The 22,248-nt window shown below is 32.8% G+C and overlaps 1 protein-coding gene and 5 non-coding genes across 6 annotated transcripts; all 6 read left to right on the forward strand.

The window, feature by feature from the left end:
- The first annotated feature begins 6,796 nt into the window (after window positions 1-6,796).
- LOC105178505 (peroxidase 3) lies at window positions 6,797-9,183 on the forward strand. Its single transcript, XM_011101994.3, has 4 exons — window positions 6,797-7,073; window positions 7,206-7,403; window positions 7,508-7,670; window positions 8,523-9,183. Exons 1-4 carry the CDS (start codon window positions 6,861-6,863, stop codon window positions 8,930-8,932), a joined length of 984 nt encoding a protein of 327 aa, XP_011100296.1. The 5' UTR covers window positions 6,797-6,860; the 3' UTR covers window positions 8,933-9,183.
- A 3,805-nt stretch (window positions 9,184-12,988) lies between these two features.
- On the forward strand, window positions 12,989-13,075 carry LOC148784835 (small nucleolar RNA Z157/R69/R10). Its single transcript, XR_016063451.1, has one exon. It is a non-coding gene; the product is annotated as a small nucleolar RNA Z157/R69/R10 (small nucleolar RNA).
- A 70-nt stretch (window positions 13,076-13,145) lies between these two features.
- LOC148784836 (small nucleolar RNA R11/Z151) lies at window positions 13,146-13,236 on the forward strand. Its single transcript, XR_016063466.1, has one exon. It is a non-coding gene; the product is annotated as a small nucleolar RNA R11/Z151 (small nucleolar RNA).
- A 71-nt stretch (window positions 13,237-13,307) lies between these two features.
- Window positions 13,308-13,405, forward strand: LOC148784837 (small nucleolar RNA Z152/R70/R12). The gene has a single exon (XR_016063453.1). It is a non-coding gene; the product is annotated as a small nucleolar RNA Z152/R70/R12 (small nucleolar RNA).
- Window positions 13,406-13,668: 263 nt separating this feature from the next.
- On the forward strand, window positions 13,669-13,793 carry LOC148784838 (small nucleolar RNA snoR80). The gene has a single exon (XR_016063418.1). It is a non-coding gene; the product is annotated as a small nucleolar RNA snoR80 (small nucleolar RNA).
- Window positions 13,794-14,404: 611 nt separating this feature from the next.
- Window positions 14,405-14,549, forward strand: LOC148784839 (small nucleolar RNA snoR137). The gene has a single exon (XR_016063469.1). It is a non-coding gene; the product is annotated as a small nucleolar RNA snoR137 (small nucleolar RNA).
- Window positions 14,550-22,248: the final 7,699 nt, after the last annotated feature.

Raw genomic sequence — 22,248 nt, forward strand, 5'->3', positions numbered from 1 at the left:
TGTGATATAAAATAAAGTTTAAAAAAATCCCTCCGTACAAAATTTAGGCCACACGCGCTTTGACTGCAATTTTTCTATGAAAATACCTTTCTTTTTGATATTTTTGCCCTTCTCTCACAGTTAATATAAAAATTATATATATTTATTAATAATAAAATATTATCTTTATAATGATTATTTAAAATATTATTTTTATAATAATTATTTAATTAAATATTATATATTTTATTAATAATAAAATATTATTTTATATAATAATTATTTAATTATTTATATAATAAACTATTATTTAAATTAAATTATAAAAAAAAATTACAACGGCGACGGTAGAGGAGAGTGTCAGCCCTCCTCACGGTTGGGGGAGGGAAGGGGAGGGCGGAGGGGGTTGCAGGCGAAAGGGGTGGGGGTGGGGGTGGGGGAGGGGGTTGCTGGCGAGGGGAAGAAGACGGTGTGGGGGTTGGGGGGGTGGGGTTTGTAATTTTTATTTTATATTTTTTACAAATTATAATTATATATGTTATAAATATATTTTAATAGTATTAAATTATATTTAATATAAATTAAAATAATTATATATTAATAAGCATAGTTTGATCAGTTGACTAGAAGGGGTATTTTAGTCATTATTTTTAAAAAAATAGGCTAAAATTGATCAGGGACGGTGTGATTATTTATTCGTAAGATAAGAGTGATTTTTTATATTAAAAATTTTATAAGGGGATTGTTGATATTTTTATATATCACAGGAGGTCAAAATAAATTTAACCCAAAAAGAAACTGTAGATATAAGTCAAACGTGAGTGCAAAAACGAACGTATGTAGTCCATTGAGCAGTTGCACCACCACCATTAATCGATGCATGAGTTTATTGAGCTATATCTCATGTAGCACATGGGGATCCATCCTCCAATAGTTGCCCGGCCAATGCCGACCCTCCAATTGCGCTAACCATCGGTCTAGCACCACCAACGACCCAACTCCAGACCCAGCCATAGATGCAGCCCAACCTCCTGATGACAATCAAGAAGCAATAAACCTAGACTAGAATCGCTCTTTTTCTTTTCTGGTAATTAAATTTTTACACAATAATTATTTACTTTTAATTTAAAATTTTCTTTCAATATAAATAAAAGAAAACAACATCTTCGTTGCAAATCCAACTGAACGGCATGTGAAAATTCATTGCAAGATATCGCCAAAAAACTTGGCAAGTTAATGTGCAACGTCATAATTTTATGAGAATTAAATCTTCTAAAACTTTGTAATGGAAATTTTGCAACGGATGCCATCGCGAGGCTGGTCGCAAATTCATTGGAGAAACTACCATCAAACTTTCGTTGCAATTCCATCGCAATGTTTACAGTGGCATTATCCGCCCGCAGGCTAGAAAAGAACGTCGTAATGGTTTACAACAGTACGATTTTAGCACAAAAAAAAAAAAGAAAAAAAGATTACAATAGAATGACTTTTGCCATAGATCTAATTTGTCGCAAATACCTTCCCAATTGTTCATCATTCACTTAATATCTTTTTTGTTGCAATACACATGTCTTTTCATTTTATAAGAATGATGGATATTGTGATGGTTTTTCTGGTTCAATCGCCAAATTTTTAAGATGATTCATCATTTTTATCGCAAAAAACTTGCAATGAGCTTTATTGAGATTTTTAGGAATTTCCGAGAAAATCGTCGGGCACCTACCGACCTAACCTAAACTTTTATGTTTACGTAGATCGTGTTCGACTGCAATAATAGTAATGATAATACTAATACTAGTAGTAATAATAACAAGAAGTAGAAGAACAACAATAACAACTACTACTACTATAACGACAATATTAATAAAAATTCATATGTTTATACGCAAGTTTTGATAATAAAACATAGAATATAGCAGATTTGTTAACTAAGCCCAATTTTAGATTGCACATACTCAGGCTCTTGTAAAAATAGGTAGTTGGCTTTACGTCAAGTGGGAGGTTATTAGAATTGGTAAACGTCAGGCCAACTATCGCCTAATGTCAATAATTTTGAACTATTGTTTTCAATAAAAATGTTAATAAAGAAATTCCATCTTCGATCTTTCAGAATCTGAAGTATTCCATGTTATAACTCGAACTTTCGTTCGGTTCAATTCTCTTAAAAGAGTCTCTTCCGTTTGTGGAAAAGTATCTAAATGCAATATAAATAAATATTTTTTCAATAAACCTAGACTCTAATACCATTCTAGACTAGCATGTGCAAAAATGTCCATTAGGACACAAAATAATTGAAAATGGACCATAATGCTCATTTTAAAGCTGGGAAAGAGTAAAATCATCCATAATTTTGCCATATTAGTGTGGAGGACTAAAATCGCAACCGTTTTGAAACTTACAAGACTAAAATTGCTAATCGTAAAGTTACAGGGTCAATAACGCCACCCCCTTCAGTGCAGGCTAATTTTGCAATTTTTCCAATAATAATTAATAATACTAGTGGTAGTAGTAGTAATAAGAAGAAGAAGAAACAACAATTACTACTACTACTACTACAATAATAATAATAATAATAATAATAATAATAATAATAATAATAATAATAATAATAATAATAATAATAAGATATTAGATGGAAAATGCACGTAAGAACTAAATTTGGGAAAATTTTTAATTTTTGGAATGCAATATAAAAAAATTATAAAAAGTGGGATTAAAGTGAAAAACGCCCTAATATATGGAACCAAAAATACTTTTTTTCTTATTTTGGGCATAGATAAAGCTATAAAAAAAAATTGATTAACCAGGACCAAAACTTAAAATTTTTACATCAATTCTAACTGATTGTAATAGACAGTATTATTTTATTACGATTTGTAAATTATAGTAAATTATAATGTAGGAAATACCCTCTTTTTTCAAATTGTGTTTCATTACAAATGCTTCCCAAACCCTAAATTATATTTAGGCTCTAAAATAAACTCACTACTCTAACTAATGCCTCCGAGGTTTTGCTTATTAACTAAAACAAAGAATCCTATTCCATGTGTTTAAAAAACAAATAAAAGAAACCAGACCCATTAAAACCTTCTCATTCTTTAAACCATATGCTATTAAAGTTGATACTTTGGAATTTTCTCATGCCACCACAAACTCTAATTTCATATATGATTAATTAACTTTACAAAAGAAAAGTAACTTACTATAAATTAAATTATTGTTCCCAACGTTTTTCTTAGTTACTCGAATCACAATGTATACCAACTTTTTCAGAATACATAAAATAGCTTAATTACAGCTATTTCTCCTTTAATTTTCACTTTTTTTTCCCAGTGGTGGCAAATTAGAAAACAATGCACGCATCAGACAGATTGGACGAAATTATACTTTTAGTCCCATGTAATAGAAGGTTCGACACTTTTGATTCTCTACTTTATGGGATTTTCAAAATAATTCTAACATTAAAAAATTTGACACATTTAGTCATATATATGTTTTACGAGAACTCAAAATGGTCCTAACATAGGAAAAAAAAGGGTAGATTTAGTCCATAAAAATCTCGTAAAGTATAGAACCAAATATGTCGATTTTTCTCAATTTGGGACCATTTAAAATTCCGTAAAGCAGAGGGCTGAATGCGTCGAGTTTTTTCAATTTTGGGACCATTTTAAAAATTCCAAAAAATAAAGGACTAAAAATATTGAATTCCTTATATTATGAGACTGAAAATATAATTTTACGAATAGATTGAAGTGAGCAATAAAAAAATACCAATTTTATGGATGTTTTATAGTATTTGAATTACAAAGACTTCACTTGAGATGTGTGGTGTTACAAACAAATATATCTTGACATGTCTCATAATACGAATGGACTAATTCAGCAATAATATGGATGAGGTGGTGTAGCAGGTGGCTGAGAACAAAAAAGTGGTTAGTGTTTCACGAGCAGCCACCCAAATAATTAACCTACTCTGCCTTTATTTTTTAATAGTTATTCTATCCTTAGGCATGATTTTATGTAGCAAAACCAAACAAGATTATTCTAAAATGCATCAACTCCAGCACACGTCTAATTGTCATGATTAATAATAAATAGTTATTGGCTATAGTCATACAACGATTGTTGACCTTAATTTATATGATGATTGCTAAAATATATGTCACGGCTAAAATGTCATGACAAATATTTTTTACCATGTCTCTTAGTTGTGGTAAATAATTTCTTTACGGTGAAAATATTAGTTTCTTGCATTGATTTTATTTTAAAATAGTAATTTATTATTTTTTTTTAACTATAACCATTAATATTATAGACAATAATAATTTTTTTTCTAGTGATCCTAAGCCAAATTATGCATCAGCCTTCTAGAGGGATTAATTGCATTTTACCTCCTCGCACAAAAAATAAAGAAAAAAGGGCAATGCGATCTTGTAAACTATTAAAAAAAAAAAAAAGGTTCGCTTCTTTCATAAACGCGTAAATTACAGCTATTTTTCTTAAAATTTGGTATAATTACAAATAAGAAATATGTCATTCATGTTTAGAGAATTGTAAATACTCTTATGATTTTAATGCCCCCTCAAGCAATGAGCCCTTTTTCGTTAGTTTTCTTTAGATTTTCATTCAATTTTTATAGTGAATTGTCAAAAATATTTTTTTTTTAATTATGAATTATAATTTTATATATTTTTAAAAAAATAAAATATTTTTTATGAACTAATATGGCCTATGAGTTATTTACACTACCCAACCCTACATTTTCCTTTTTTCAAATGCTTTTTATTTTTAATTGGAAAGGGTAAAATAGTAGTTTATACCCCATCTTCTGGGCTGCATAACGTATTCGTAATTTTTCAAATAACGAGAATACTAAAATAATGAGAAAGTATTCGTAATTATATCAAATATAAAAAAAAAATCATTATAACTTACCCTTCATAAAATTTCAACAGATCGTGTTGCTCTGCTTTAATTTATTTAAAACATTTTTTTACTATTAATATTTTTACAATGGATATGTCGGATTTAACCCTACAGTCAGGATAATTCAGTTAAAAAAAAATTATGATCTAATATTTCTGATGAAGGTTTGGACTATTATAATTGATTAGATAAGGAGATCTGAGACGGAAAAAATTACAAATATTTAATTATAGTGAATTGTCATGGTTAATAATAAAATAATTATAACAAATAGTCATGGTCTATGGCAGTACAATGCTTGTTAATCGTGGTATCTGAAAGGGTGGCTAAAACGTTTGCCATGGTCAAAAATCATGACAAATATTTTTACCATGGCTTTTAGTCATGGCAAATAATTTTTTTTTATAGAAAATCTATATTTTTGCATCGATTTTATTTAACCGCGACAATAAAAAATATTTACCATTATTTTTAGTCCATACCTATTAAAATTTTAGTCGATAGCCAATTTTTTCTAGTGTGATCACATTTCACAATTTTAATCAATAAGAAACGTAAGCAAACCATCTTTAATTAGAACTAATCCATTATGCTAAAAGTATATGATAAAGTACTTAATCAGCCAGCACACGTTAGTTAATTATTAGTTTATTAGTGTGATAATTACGAATTAATATTTCCCCAGTTCTAAACTAAAAGTTCTCATTTGTTCACCACAAGAAAAATAACTATTGGCCACAAATTTTCGTTTTACTATAAATTAAAATCATGGTAAATAATTAGTACTAATTACTAGTCATTATGGCATGTCATCTTTGCGTGCATATAATAAAAAATATTATACTTTCAAATATATTATACATAAGAATAAAATATATAAGCAACATATCACATTTTAAAAAATATATAAATAAAAGAAAATTAACTTAGGGATATTATCTACACACAAAAATCTGGTATCACGGTGTCATAAATCATCATTTGCGAGTGTAAAAGATCTTTCTTATTTTATATTTGTATAGATATATAGATGGGAAGAAGAATTTGAGTAGGGGTGGTTGAAAAATACATAAGGAATATTTTTTATAATTAAATAAATTAGTGCCGTTGTGTAAGTAACCGCTATTTGTGAGTAGAATTGGGGTTTTCTTTTTATTAGCATAGATGGTTAAATAAATATTGATGCAAAAATTTAGTTTATCAACTACGAAAACTATTTTTGTTATGATTATGAGTTATAGCAAATATTTTTGCCATGACTTTTAGTCGGGGTAAATGTTTTAGGCACACTCGTAAAAATCATAATCAATAATCATTGCATAACAATAGTCAATAACTACTTATAACGATTATTTATTTTTAACTACGATAATTAATCATGACTAAAATACTAAATCACTTATAGTGGATTTAGGTACGATATTCTAAGAGTAAATTATATCCACACTTCATAAAATTTAATTTTAAATATAAATTTATGTGTATTAGATTACAAATCATAATTACTTTTCTTGATATTAAAGAATACTAATACCCAATCAAAAAAATATAAAAGTACTTGAATACAATTGGTTTTTGTTTCCAACACAAAGAAAAAGTATAATATATAACTACAAAATTATTATATTGAAATGTTAAATGAAGGATAAAATTAAAAATATATGTAATTCTTTTTGCTAAAATCAATATTTTTTTACTCAAATTCTAACAAAAAGATGTTGAAAAAAGAATTTTCAAATAGTTCTTAATTAAACTTTTTTTAAAAAAAAAGTGTAATTTAACCATTTTAGAAAGAGTCTAAATATAATTTCCCACTTTAAATTATGCTACGCCTCTCTGTCCCTCCCTAACTACTCCCAATTTAGAGCCTATAAAATCCTGGGCATGCACTGTGGACCTGTTGATCCAAACAGGATAGCTAGAGAGAGAAAGTGACAGATAATTTGTGTGGAGAAATGGAAAATGTTGGCAGGCTTTGGGTTTCAATATCATTGCTTCTAGGAGTAGTAATAGCCTCTACTCATGCTGATCTGGAGATGAATTTTTATGCAAAATCATGTCCTAAAGCTGAGAAGATTGTGTTGGACTATGTCAATAAGCACATCCCCAATGCTCCTTCCCTTGCAGCATCCTTGATCAGAATGCATTTTCATGATTGCTTTGTGAGAGTAAGTACACACACAACACACACACACCCCTATATATATCTTGTTCGATGTTACTTGTGGTGAACTGTCCATTATGTCCTCGTTCGTGAAATATATCAGATTGAAATTATATATTCTTTTACATTGTTGCAGGGATGCGATGCATCGGTGCTGTTGAACTTCACATCGAGCACTGGAAACCAAACGGAAAAGGTCGCGATACCTAATCGGACGTTAAGGGGATTCGACTTCATCGACCAGGTGAAGGGCCTGCTGGAAGCCGAATGCCCTGGTGTCGTTTCGTGTGCCGATATCGTTTCTTTGGTTGCAAGAGATGCCGTTGTGGCCACTGTGAGCAGCAGACTGAAAACAAACTCTGATTCAGTCAATTATATACATGTAGTACAAAGAAATTGATTTTTGTAATTCGGACATCAATGTTCATTTTCTTACAGGGTGGTCCTTTCTGGAGAGTCCCGACAGGGCGTAGAGATGGGGTGATATCAAATGTCTCAGAAGCATTAGCACAAATTCCAGCTCCTTCCAGTAACTTCTCCACTCTCCAGACAGATTTTGCTAATAAGGGTCTTAATCTGAAGGACCTCGTATTGTTATCAGGTGAGCTAATTAATTAAACTAAGTTAATTAATCTCTCTCGATATATATAATCGAAAGTGAATTACTTACCGTTAATTATCATAATCAAAAGTAAAAAATTGTGCCAGATACTAATTAATCGTGAATGCGGAATAGGTATTAGCCTTTGTTTTTGCTTTGATGACAACATACTAATCAGAGCTTAAAATCGTGACATGTCTTTTCATAAAAAACTTAAATTTTTGTGTCGGTTTTATTTGACCATCGTAGATTAATTTTTCGATATTTTGTCACTAATAAATGGGAAGAATGTCCGCAAATTGAAACTGCAGAAATTTAAATTAATATAATTCATCGAATTAAAACATATCAACTTTTTCAAAAAGAAATTCCCAAAATATATAAATATCCCAACATTTCCCAAACAACTAGAAAGATTAGAGGGCATTAGATTTTTAGTCCTGCACAAATTAATTTTTACAATTTAATCCTCTAACTTTAAAATTTTAATAATTTTCATCTTTTTCCTGCCAACTTGGCTGAAAAGTTGCATATAACTTGCATATGACCCAATTAAATTGTAATTTTAGTCATGTGGATTAAGGGATGTTGGCATTGTTAAACCTGTAATTTGGGGGAGTTGATATTTTTTGTCCTATAAGAACTAAAATTGCAATTTAAATGGATCATATGCAAATTTTTTTTATCAAATTAATCAAAAATTATAAAAATTGTCAAAATTATAAAGTTACACGACTAAATTCATATAGGACGAATAATACCACCTCCAAGTCACAGGACAAAATTGCAGTTTTCCATAACATTAATTTACTGCATTGGATATGGCTCATTAATTATTTCAAACACTTCCAGGTGCTCACACCATCGGGATTTCCCATTGTTCATCGTTCACGAACCGTCTGTACAATTTTACGGGCGTGGGGGATCAGGACCCGGCCTTAGACAGCGAGTACGCAGTCAATCTCAAAGCAAGGAAATGCAGATCCATCAATTCGACAAACATAGTCGAGATGGATCCTGGGAGTTTCAGGACGTTCGATCTCAGTTACTACACGCTTGTGCTTAAGCGGAGGGGTTTGTTCCAGTCTGACGCCGCCCTACTAACAGACTCCAGAACCAGGTCGATGATCACTCAACTCGTGGAGGGACCTGTCGGGAATTTCTATCGGGAATTCGCCAAGTCTATGGAGAAGATGGGAAGAATCGGGGTGAAAACGGGATCTGCTGGAGAAATTCGGAAGCATTGTGCAGTTGTGAATTAATCTTTGAGATTTTTTGTCAATTTGCTTCGTGTTTAAGCTTTCTGTTCTTACAGCCTTTTTGTGTGTTGTGTTTATATTTTGGAGTCTATGAATTATTATAAATGTAGGAATCTTGCAAATATTTGTATCTCAGTCTGCGGTGTAATAAAGTGAGATGCCAAAGCTCACAATGAAAGCTGGTTACACAGAATAGAATACGTACTATATATATTCTTTTGAAAGAGAAATTCAGCTCGGATCAAATTTGATTAGATCTGAATTGATTACAGAGGGTTCAAATTTTATATATTTATTATATAATTAATGTATAATTTAAATAGAATGATCGATCACATAACAAGTATATTTGAACAAGAATTTTTCCTTTATAAAAAGAAGAATATTTGATGAAGTAAAAAAAAGGAAAGATACGATACGACCATATATGAAAACTATGCCAACTTAGAGATATGCTACTTTAAGTAAATGCATGTCCTGCAATGAATAATTTTTGGCAAGCCTAATTATTTTAATATCATAACAATAAAACAATATAAAAAAGACAAAGTAAAACTAAAAGTTTTACTAACGACTTCAAGTCAACTTTTTTATGTTTTAGATTAAATCGATTGCTTATCATTTGAAATGTATTTTTAATAATGATGTCTAAATTAAATCTGGACCAAATTCAAATTAAGGAATCAAGTCCTCGTCTGTTCAATTTGAAAGGGACAAACTTTACTAAACACTTGATAGACTACAAAAAGAATAAACTAGATAGCTAAGTTTTACAACACTGGTAACAACATAATGCCCATAAACAAAGCCCGTACCACCAGGCCCAATGTCATACAGCACAAATGCCATATTCAATGCCATACAACACGAATGTCATATTCTATACATCTAAGGCCACATCACTCCAAAAGTGTGTCAGTAGGGACATTGTTGCTAGTTGGACCTAATTAGGCATATCAAGACCCTGCCCAGGCCCAAACCCACAAAAGATCCAAAAAATTTATTCTATACCCAAATCCTACCCAATTCAACACCCATAGGTCCCTAGACCTGATCAAGACCCGATGTTTGGGTAGGATCAGACCCAGATTTTTTTTTTTTTTACAAATTATACTAATTAAATTAATTTTTTTTATTTTTTCATAATTACATAATTATCAATAAACTTAGAATCATTAAGAATTTTTTAAACATTTTTTATTATATTATTTACAAAATAATCTTATGAAAGTATCAGATCTACATATTTAATAGTAATTGAATTTAATATTATAATTAAAATTTAATTTTATCACTTCAAGTCTTCAAACAGGCAATATTGCCTTTCAAGATATTGAAAAATATACCCGGCATGATAATATAGTTATATAATTAATCATTTAATATTTAAAAAATATACATAGTTAAAGAATTACACAATAAATAATATTATGGTGTTTTAAATTTTTTAAATTTGTTTACTTGAATGTAGATCGTAGGGTGTTCAATTCGGTTAACAGAATCGAATCGAAAGTCCAATTAACTGAAATTTTGCCAAAATAGTGTATCGAATATCGAAACATTTGGTTTCGTAAAGATTGAACTTATTATGGTTCCGTTTGATTTTTGTATTGAATTAATCAAAATTATAAAAAAATATAATAATTATAATAATTAAGTATGTATTAACTATAAAATTATTAATTTTATCATAAATACTTATATTAATATATTTAATATTTATATATTATTTTTATTATATTTATATATATTCATAATATAATATATTTATTAAAAATTTAGTGTGTGGTTTGATTTGGTTAAGCGACATAAAAAATTGAAAGCGAACCAAATAATCAAAATCTAAAATAAAATAATCAAGATCGAACCAAATTTTCGATTTAGTCTATTTTGGCCGGTTAACCAAAAATTGCATACCCCTATCGATAAATAATAATCTAATTGAATTAAAAAAAAAAATAGGCATATCTTTTGGGTCCAAATTGGGTACATAAACCCATAGATATTTATAAGTAGAGATCTAACTCAAACCCAATTTATATTTTTTAATGAGTTTAAGCCTGGACCTAGGTCTAAGAATATTTATTAAGTCTGGATATAGATACTTGAATTATGCTATGGGTTTGGGTAGGATCTTACCCTACCCATTGACAACCCTAAATTCGATGGACGAGAGGTACATGTAACTAACACACTATGTTCTAGGTTGAGCTAGCAGGATCATTTTTTCCTGATATAAGCTCAACTATAATTGAGGATGAAGCTACAAAGTCACACAAAATACTACTTAAAGAAGTAATATAATTAATTATGCATTAATTTTAGAATGAAGGAATTAATTTAAAGAGCTTAATTTAATTAAAGAGATCCAATAATGTGATTATTTAAATGAGAGAACCTGAATGTATGACAAATTATGAATAACAACAAGTATCTATGGTAGACATCACTTATGAATGCTTGAAAGACCATCACATTCTTAGGGTGTTGAACTCAATTTTATAGCCAAAGTCCCCTAATGGTAAGAGAGTCTGGCTTCAAAGAGAGGGGAGGGGGAGAGGGGGGGTCGTTGCCAGCAGATAAGCCTCCTTCAAATCCTAATCTTATTAGTTGGAGAAGACTAAAGGAGTATAGTCGGGTCAAGAGACTTCAGTGGAGTGAGGTTCCTGCTTTTTCAAAGATCTGTCCTTCTGGACCTTCTCATCATGTTCTTTTCCCAATAACATCTCTCCACTTGCATAAATGCCTTGTTGTCTGCCAAGGTGTCATTGGGCCTCCTGAGCCTCTAGGGGATGTCCCTTTTTTTGGGCGGTGATGGTCTTGAGCCACAACTGGATGAAAGGCTCATGTAGGCCTATCGGGATCTCTCTTCCACCTTGGATTTTTCAAGACTTGCTATTGGGGCAACAGATGAATTTTATTTTAAATTTTCCATTTATGACTACATCAAACAACATATATACATACCTCTTAATATTTATTCTATATTTCCAATACATATGGAACTTTTTTGTAAATAATAAGTATCTTTAGATACTTAATATATGGAAACATCCAAATATATATATATATATGTGTATATTATATAAATTTTCAATTAATTTAATATTTCAAAATAATAATTCTTAGATAAAAAAACTTGTGCGGAGTGTATTTTGTAAATTTATTTACCATTTATCAAATATATAAATGAGTGATTTGAAAATATTTGATATCATTTTCCTTTCCTTGCATATCAAATATATGAATGATTTAATAAAATAAATTCTTTCCTACCTTCAATCAGTTCTTAAACTCATTCCATTACCATCTAAATCTATTTAATTATGCATATCAATCACCCCATGAATCCAATTCAAATTAAATTTGAACGAATATTGGCAATAATGCCGAGTCCCAATTCTTGGCAAGGTGTTGGGTGTGATTAAACTTACTTCACAACCTATGTGCAGATTCTTATATGGTTAGACCTTAATTTTTGACGATAGTAAATCAATTATAAAGATCTTAACCGACACATATGATACATGTACAATCCTTTCTGGCGGGGAAGTATGTCACATAGCTTTCCCATTTTTTTGCAATTAGAAATAGATAATAATAATAAAAACAATAATAATAGATAATAATAATAATTATTATTTTTATTATTATTAACCTTATCAAATTCCAGCCGAAAACATACACAAGAGAAGGCACTGAGGTCGAAGCCCATTCATCTTATGTAGTAGCAGCAGCCCGGCTAGGCTTCAGGCTTCAGCCCATTACACTTTACAAACCAAATCTCCGGAAAAAACCCTAGCCAGCCCCCACAAAACCCTAGCTGATCCTGATCTGCGTAAAATTCAGTAATAAGTACAGCCATTTTACACCTCAGTTATCATCTTCGCAGCTATTCTCCTAAATCCTAATCCTTCTCTCTTCCCTTCCCCGCAGCAGTGGCTCCGGCCCTCCCTCTGTTTCTAGAGATGAAGATTCGCGCCTGCTTTTGATTCAGAGTTGGATGTTGCTTCTCTTTCTTCATCATGATTTGTTGTTTCTTGTGATCTTTTTGCCGTTTTGTGTGCTGTGATGATGCAAATTTATGTGGACTAGAGTTTCTGATCTTGCAGTTGAAGACTAACCCTTGGCTGTCTGAGCACACCCCCATTTCTACCCCAATTTCCCGATTCCTCTTTTTGATAAAATCATTCTTTCATTCGAAAGTAAACATTTTCGGCTTGTGATGATAAATTAATTATCTTAGCGGATTTCAGTGAGATTATTCCAAATAATCAAGGATCTGATTGTTACACACACTGAAGCCTTCTGTTCCTCTCATCCTATAGTTTTTCCATTTTTATTTATTCTATATATTTCTTTTTATTTGAATTTTTCCTATGCAATGATGAGATTAAGCACCATTTGGTGTTTCAGGGCAGTGGATTAAGGTCCGTGAGCCCACTGAATTAACGACTTCTCCTTCCACTGAGCAAATCCTTGTTTCCTGTTATTACTTTATAATATTATACTAGTAATTCTGCTTGGTTCTTTGAAAAAATCTGTAGGTTTGTTAATTATTCTGGCTTGTAGTTGTGGTCTTTACCAAGAATTTCTCCCATTTCTGCCGTAGGTAAGTTGGTTTCTCATAATACAGCAATTTTTTCATTGTTACTCATCGATGCTCTATGTTTTTATCGGTTGAAAAGTTGTGTGTGATGTGAAGATGGTGATTTCTGTTGAGGAAGATTGCGTCCATTACCAATTCTGGGGGATAATCTGTTCCTCTTGGCATAATGGCTCGGACGCAATATCCAACCTGTGGCTATCCTGATCAATGGCTTTTCTTCCATACCATTAGATCCCGGAAACACCACAAACATTCTTGGAATAAACATTTCGATTTCTTGATACAGAACAATATATGTCAGTAGCCTATTGCTTTCGTGAGGCGTTGCGTTTATTGGCCATCCAATTGACGTGTCAATGAAAGCAAAGATTAATGGTATTGTAGCCCACCAGGTTGATAATGTAGCATCTGTAATTTTCTTTCAGCTTGCTAGATGGTCTGGGCTGCAACAAAAATTTAATCTTGAATATATTTGTTCTTGAATGGCCTTTTTCTTTTAAAAAAATTGAAACTGTGTTTTTGATTTTAACATCTGTTAAACATTGAGTCTATTTGGTTAGTTTTCATTAGGTTATTATCATTCAATTTGTGTGGAAAATTGATCAAAATATTTTTTTTATAACAAATTATAATTTTAGAAAATAATTTTATCGACTAATAACTTTTATAGAATATCCTCATTATACTTTTACAAATATACTTTTTATTTTTTAAAAAAATTCAGCAATTTTTAAATATTAATGTCCACTTCACTGATTATTTTTGCATTGAAAATATTTATAACTTTTTAAATGAGAATTATTCATAATTATATTAAAATTTTAAGCTGTAGCTTGTAAGGTGTTTTTGAATTGCAATGTGATGGGGTTGCTTCTTACTGGTGAACTCCCTCTTTAAATGAGTGAGAGATGTTCATGTTTCCGAAGCATATATCAATTTTGTCAGTTTTAAACAGCGCGATGTTTCACTTAATGTGTTATGTCATCGTGCTACCTGTCTCCTGCTACATTTCTTTTCATACTGCGCACGATTTCACAAGATTTTTCATGCTTAGCATTGTTGACTCGCTTTTTATGCAGTCAAAATAGAGACATGAGAGTCGTCAAAATGACTTCAGGTAACTGGCTTGTAATTTAAAATAATAATCATTCAAATGTTAAATGTGAATTAAACATTAATTTAATTAATATTATTATCACTTCAAATTTTTAGATAATAATTAATAAAAGAAGAAAAGTAGTTGTATGATGCTTAAGATTTCAAGTCGTTACTTGTCAGGCTTTTGGACTTGATTGGTTAACGACTGAACTAATCGGTTTTGGAAAGCTGAATTTGAAAATATTTAATTTTTCTTTTTTTAAGTGATAATACAGTAAAATCTCTATAAATTAAATAAATTTTCTAAAATAATAAAATCTTCCGGTCTTGACTTGGGCCTTTGTAAAAAATTATCAAATTCGATAAGATAATAAAATAATAAATTTTTGAAAAATTCCTTTATAAATATTAGGTCCTATTGAAACTCTAAATTAATAATTCATAAATATTACAATTATAAATATTATGGTAAATTGCTAAAATATGAAGTTTGTAATTTACGCATTTGATCATTCATGGATAATTTTGCGATGTTTTTTTTAGATGAGAAGACATGGTTGGGTGTTATAAATTATTTTATTTTCATATTGAGATTTATATAGTATATGTTTCATTCATCATACGTGAATATATTTAATTGGTTATAATAGTTATTTAAGTGTAATGAATTAATGTAAACATGTATATTTAAGTAATTTTAATGAATTGGTACAGGCGTCCATGAATATAATAGTTAATTGTATACAATGAATTGATATGATACATGAATATATTTAATTAGTTACAAAGAATTGATTGATGCATGAATATAATCAATTAAACATGTATATGAATTTCATTTATTTTCAATACATATGTACTAAATTTGTTGAATTTAGAAAGTCTCTCTTTTAATTAATAAAATATTAATTTATTGATAAATTAATATCTTTCTAAATTAATAAAATTTCATGGTCCCAAGGTTATTAATTTATAGAGGTTTTATATATTAAAATCAAACAATTAAGGTTCAAAGAGATATACCATGTCGAATCGTTTCTGTGATTTGGATGGCATGAACGAAAAGAAAACAAAAAGACAGAACTAACACCAAAAAGACACTCTAGCATACTGAACCAATTAAGAATAGACAACACAAATCAATTAAATGAGAAACATGAACAAATCAATCTCAAACCAATTGCTTCCTAACCCTAGATTGCATGCATTTGTAATTCTTCAACAGCACATTAGCCCTTTACAATACTCGAAGCAAATTTGGGTATTTTACATTCCACCAATTGCTTGCATCTCTGTTTTCAAATAACCAGCACATCATGAAGAAACTCTGAAGCTTCTCTTCTTGAACCTGTTGCATGATTGATAGCACCCACTACTTATCACTCCTTGGCAATTGCTGCACAATACTCCATGAAACCTATGAAAGACCCCACAACAGCCTTGCCAATGAGCATTCTAATAACAAATGGTGCCAAGATTTGACATCTGATGTAAATTGTATCAATTCCCTCTTCTCTACCCCTCAAATTCCCTCGACCTCAGATGTAAATAGTATCAATGCCCAAATTCCCAACATCAGAACCGCATTAATACACATATGCCACATGAAAACTCTTGCTTGTGGGGGAACATACACCTTCCACAAAATAGCCCACAGAGATCCACGGTTTCCCCTTAGCTACAATGAATGTCCAGATGATGGTAGTGTGTCCCTTGCCCGCAGTTTCATAGCATGGTTATATGCACTATGTACTGTGAAATGACCATCTTTATGAGATTGCCAGCGTCACCTCTCCCTTTTGTCTATGCGCCTAACCTCTACCTTCCTACACCCCTCTACCAACAACTTTTGTGCCCCAAGAATAGTTTGCTACTTAGATGAAGGCCTAAATCCAAATGTGGCATTCCAAAAATGCACATGTTGATCTAGCCTTAGCTAGCCTACTAAGCAAAGAATCCGGTGTAGTTAGAAGTATCCTTTCCTACTTTGTCAAAATGGTCAAATTAAACTTATACAAGGACCTGAACCCCAAAGGCCCCACCAACGAGCACCACACAACTGAGCCCAAGTCACCCAATGAACTCTTCTCTCCCTCCTACTATGCCACCAAAAATTGCCCCTGTCGATTCTAACTTATGAAATAAATAATTCAGAAGGTAAGAATATGATATAGTGTATGTAGGCATCAACTACAAAATAATCTTGAACGACACCCTTTTCCCAGTTTGAGACAGTTGAATTTAGCCCATTTACTCTTTCCCACACTCGAAATATTGCTGGCGACTTCAATTATCGATCATGATGTGCAACTAGCCGAACCCCTAACACTGCATCTAACTCCCTCTTCCATGCCTCATTCGACCCCCCACTCACAACCACATTCGACTTTTGTAAATTGATGACCCATCCCTATACCTAAACATAGACCTCCCAAATCCTCCTAATCTCATATGGTCCCCCGTAGCCTTACAAAACACCATAGTGCCATCTATAAAAAGAAGATGAAACATCGATGGTGCTTGTGAAGCTACTGACACCCCTGTTAACGCCACCCTTATTCAGACACCTGTATTAAACATGAAGAAATCTCTGCACAAAATATAAATGGATAGGGAGAAAAAGAAACCCCTGACGTATTCCTCTCTTCGGACTAAAATAACTAAAAGGCTCACCATTCAAAGTTAGTGAATGAGACACTATAGTGACTAACATAATAAGATTTATGAACTTATGATGGAACCCTAATCTAAGAAAAACACCTCGAAGAAATGGCTACTCCACCCTATCATATGCTTTGCTCATATCTATCTTTAGCGCCACACATACCTCATTTGATAAGGTTGATATTTAAGTGACGATTGAGCTCAAATGCTAATAACACGTTATCAATGATCAAGTGACCCGAAATGAAAGCAGACTGAGATTTATTCTGGCGATTACATTACATAAGCTAATTAGATGGAGTTAGGAAACAGTTTTAGTAACATCACATTTGGGGACAAGAAGCAAATGAGTATAATTGAATTTATGCAACATGGTATGTTCATTTAAAATCCGAAGGGGAGTGGATGTAACATCACAACCAATAATATGCCAGTATTGCTAAAACAATAGAGGGGGCATACCCTCAGGCCCAGGAGACTTAAGAGGGAACATATAGAAAATAGCACACTTGATTTCTGGGTCAGTGACAGCAAAAGGCTTGATTCATTTTCGAGGTTACTCATGGCTGAATAGTTGATAACACTTCAATTATGATAGAATTTGACTGTCAAGAAGAAGTAAATATTTTTCAGAAATACCTCAAAAAGATACCCTATATGTCTTCTTTATTTTCCTTCCATATTCCTGACTCATTTTCTACAAACAATTGTATTATGCTGATGGCGAGTAGACACATAAGCATGAAAAAGTTTTGTATTCCATGATTCTTGCTCCTTTGTTGCCATTTCAGCATGTCTCTTACTTGTTAGTCCTCAATTTGCTTCTGAATATCCTCCATCCCTTACGCTCCTCTATCCCAACCTGTCCCTCTTTTAACACTATGTACCTCTTTAATTATTTCAGATCATGTGTGAGTTTCACAAAACATTATGTGTTCCATTTATGAAGCTTCAGACAACACTCCTGGATTTTCCAAGACAACCTACTGCCTAGATCATCCCCCGCCTGAGTAGTCATGCTTCTTCCAACACCTTTACACATTCTTCAAACTGTATCCATTTAGCCTTAAATCGAAACTAAACCTTCCTTCGATTGGCCTTGATTGCATCCTCCCAAATCCCACTGGATGACTAACATCGAATGATCATAAGATGGCGTTGCGAAATGAGTAATGTAGTGTTCGGATAACGACAATTCCAATTTGGGTTGGCACAAGCTCTGTCCAACCTTCCCCAGACCGTCTCTAATTCTTGCCTCCAATTACACCACGTAAACCTCTGACCATGAAAACCTAAATAACAGAAATTACTTTTCTCCAGGAATCTGCGAAAATCCTCAATCTGCCATCGAGGATGTGCTACCCTCATTTTTTCATGATAAGACAAAATTTCATTAAAATTCCCCGTACAAAGCCACGGGGCATTAGATTGAGAACTCAATTGTAGAACTTTTTCCCACGCAACTCTCCTTTCCATCACATCCGACTCTCCATAAAAATCCCATAAACCTCCAGTTTGCTGATGAGGAACGGCCAATACATGAACATCTATATGATTTGCAGAAAAAGATCTCAATTATATCATTGCTTCTTTACTCCAAAACAACGCAAGAACCGATATATGCTTATCGCATACAACTTGATTAGTTCAATATCTCTTATATCCTCTCGACAAATAATTTCCACATTTCATTTCAGAAACACACACGAATAGGGGATGAAATTCTCGAACCTAATCTCCAAGCTTACAAGCTATCGAAGCATCCCCCAAGCTTAGCAGTTCCAAACTATCACACACATGGCGACCGATGGGGTTGTGACACAGCTTCCACTGCCAAAATATTACTTGGCCCCTTCAATATTCGACACATCCACCAATCCCCTCTTTAATAGTCGCTCGTTTGCCACCCTACCTCGTTTTCACTTACCCCTACCAACCTAGACACCCTACCAGCTCCGCCATAACCACCTCTCGCACCCCGACACACCTCATCCTAACGCGTTGCAAAGACTATTGGGACCACCAGCAACAAATTCTCTCCCCCCAACTTTGGAGCCGCAAAACCCATACGCACTCTTGACTCACCATCCACTTGTATTGAAGAGTTCGATTTCCTTACCTTCACCTTTATTTAGTATCTCTGTCAATTTCTCATGACATGAACTTGAACCCACCTCCTGTGTAGACGATTCAGTAATCGACTCAATTGAAGATTGGGACAATATCTAGGTTTTTTAGTTAAGTTTATTTTTAGTAGAATATCATTGGGTTATGAAATATATTGGTTACAGGACACGGGCTAGACAGTGAAATTGGGTCAACTTAGGTTTGTGTAGGTTGAGAATTAAACTACAACTTTGGCCCAATACGTAAGAAGAAAGATTAGAAAAGAGTAGGGGCTCTTAAAACTTATCTGCAATACGGGTTAGAGGACTTTAGGCTTAGAAAATGAATTGGGTTTGCCCACTTGATCTGGTAATTGTCTATCTATACCCCTCTCTTCCACCCAACTCAATTCCATATCATATGATAAGCTCATCCCCCCTTCACTAATTCTTTCACCCCCACCCCCACCTCCCTTCCACATGAGCCCCCAATCCCGCCCACCCGGTGGTGCTTTATCAACCGTTTCACCCCTCACCTGTTTCCTTCCATCGCCCCCCCTACTACCCCATTAGCCACCCCATCATCCCCCCAATTCGACCCCCTAGTTTGAGATTCCTCACCCCCTCCACCAGCGCCAAATATAGCAGTCCCCTCATTCGATACACCCCTCTACCCCGTTGTTGCTGCCCCCTTCCATCCCCCCAACCACCCCTCCAACCCCTCCCTCAGATCCCTAGGCCAACATTTACCCCATTACACGATATTTCAGCAACCACAATCCATAACTAGTCCCCTCCATATAGCCATCAACTTTAGACACCACCACCCTATGGCTACAGACCCTCATAATGTGGCTTAACACCCTATAATCATAACAAAAGTTCGATACTCGTTCATAAGTAAAAGAAACCAATAACTCATTCCCCCCAGCTATCGCATCTTAAAACAACATTTTAATGGCTCCTCTACATCCAACTGAACCCGGATATGAACCTTCAATCCCCAAGTAAAGCCAACATGCATATACTCAAGATCTACAAACTCTCCAAGCCTATTTCCAATTACCACTGCTACTTCCCTTGTTACCATTCATATTGGCATCCCATGAACATGAACATAAAACGAACATCAATTTAAATCCATAGTCGACGGGTTATCTAACACCCCTACCTAATTTAGTAAAACCAGAGCTTTATCATATGTCCAAGGACAACCATTCATAGCTCGATCCCCATCAACACTATGATTAAATGGTAAAAGAAATTGATTTTCCTCCAACAACTGCATTGTCATCCCCTTTTCCGACTTAAGTACATTGATCAACATCATTCTCAATAGATCAGGTCGAAATAGTTGTGTAGATAGTAATTGGCCAACAAACATGTAACCTTCAACTCCCATGTTCCCCGACTATGCTTCATTTTAACAGTAGCAGTCCACCCTCTTCCTCATATGTAAGTACCAATAGGTTAACCAACCAGACCACTCCCAAATCATTCAAACTTGCTATACTAAGATGTTATACAACCACCTTCCTCTAGCAAACCCTTAACTGAATTACCCTTGCCTGGCCTCTCATTACCCGCAAAAGAACAGGCCTACACCATAGAAGATAAACAACCAAGGAAACTACAAACTTGAATTAACACAAAACAATGTTAGAAAACAAGAGAAAAACATAAATAAAAAAAAAAGAATAAATAGACACTAAAGATATATACCTCACGAGAACTACCCAATCAACACATATACGATGAATTCAAACAACAACCATGATAAAGTCAGCAACTCCAAATCACCAAGGAAAAAACACTCAACAAACCATGGTAGCACCGTTCTGACAAATTTCTCACTAGCAATTGAAACACTCAATTGGACTCCTCTCATGCAAGAGACGACGACAGATAAAATTCAATTATAAGTGAGTTATCAAGTTCAATGAATTGGCTTACAGGAGTTGTCATATGGAAGTCTGTGTAGAATGATCGATAATGACTAGAACTCTTTAGCTGCGATAGTACAAAAATTAGCCCTCTTACTACCCACAGTAGCTTTGTGTATGGGACAACTATATCTTGATCTTAACTGATGTGACTATGGTATTGCATAGTTATTAAAATTCTTGCACCAATGTAGTTAGAATATACGTGGAGGTTTGTACATTACAAGAAAGAATTCATCGTCCATCAGTTGATGATGATGATCTTATGTCCTTTAGACTGTATTAATGGTAGAACTTTGTAGTCAGTTGTTGATAAAATAGGAAAATAGTTTTTCATATTAATTAATGAGAGATATAGTCAAGAGTGGATCTATAATTGTTGAAGTCAAGTATGGGAACCGATATAAAATTCCGTGCCCTAGACTTTGATTAAGGGGTAGCTTGGGGGAAGAACAATATCTGTATAGTACGCACAGTTTAAGGTTCACACCATTTTCATCTGTATTCTAGAGTCATTGACCATTCCTAGATGATCATCCATAGTAGAGATTACTCTTGGGGTGATGAGTTAATCAAGAGTGATTAATTAAATATAATTTAAAAAAGGTTAGTTGCCAAATTAAATTATAAATATGATACAAACCCAAATCTAGCTAAAGATGGACCTATATGGGTCATACACAAAACACTAATAGTATTGAAAAAATTAATTGAAGAATTACTTTTCGATGAAAATTAATTATTGAATTACTTGAGAGAGAGAGATAGATAGATAGATAGATAGAGAGCATTAATATATTAAAGTTTAAATTAACCATTTAAATAATTGGATTATTCAATTGGGATCCTACATGATAAAAAATTCAAAGTGTTAATTAATTGAGTTAATAAAATGTTTAG

The sequence above is a fragment of the Sesamum indicum genome, linkage group LG12, assembly GCF_026168435.1.
Source record: "Sesamum indicum cultivar Baizhima isolate 11 linkage group LG12, ASM2616843v1, whole genome shotgun sequence".
NCBI classification, from domain to species: domain Eukaryota; kingdom Viridiplantae; phylum Streptophyta; class Magnoliopsida; order Lamiales; family Pedaliaceae; genus Sesamum; species Sesamum indicum.

Excerpts from the sequence above, each read along its gene's own strand:
- LOC105178505 (XM_011101994.3), top strand. The coding sequence starts at position 6,861 with ATGGAAAATGTTGGCAGGCTTTGGGTTTCAATATCATTGCTTCTAGGA. Across the intron at positions 7,074-7,205 it reads TTCATGATTGCTTTGTGAGA|GGATGCGATGCATCGGTGCT; the intron begins GTAAGTACACAC and ends ACATTGTTGCAG. Across the intron at positions 7,404-7,507 it reads GAGATGCCGTTGTGGCCACT|GGTGGTCCTTTCTGGAGAGT; the intron begins GTGAGCAGCAGA and ends ATTTTCTTACAG.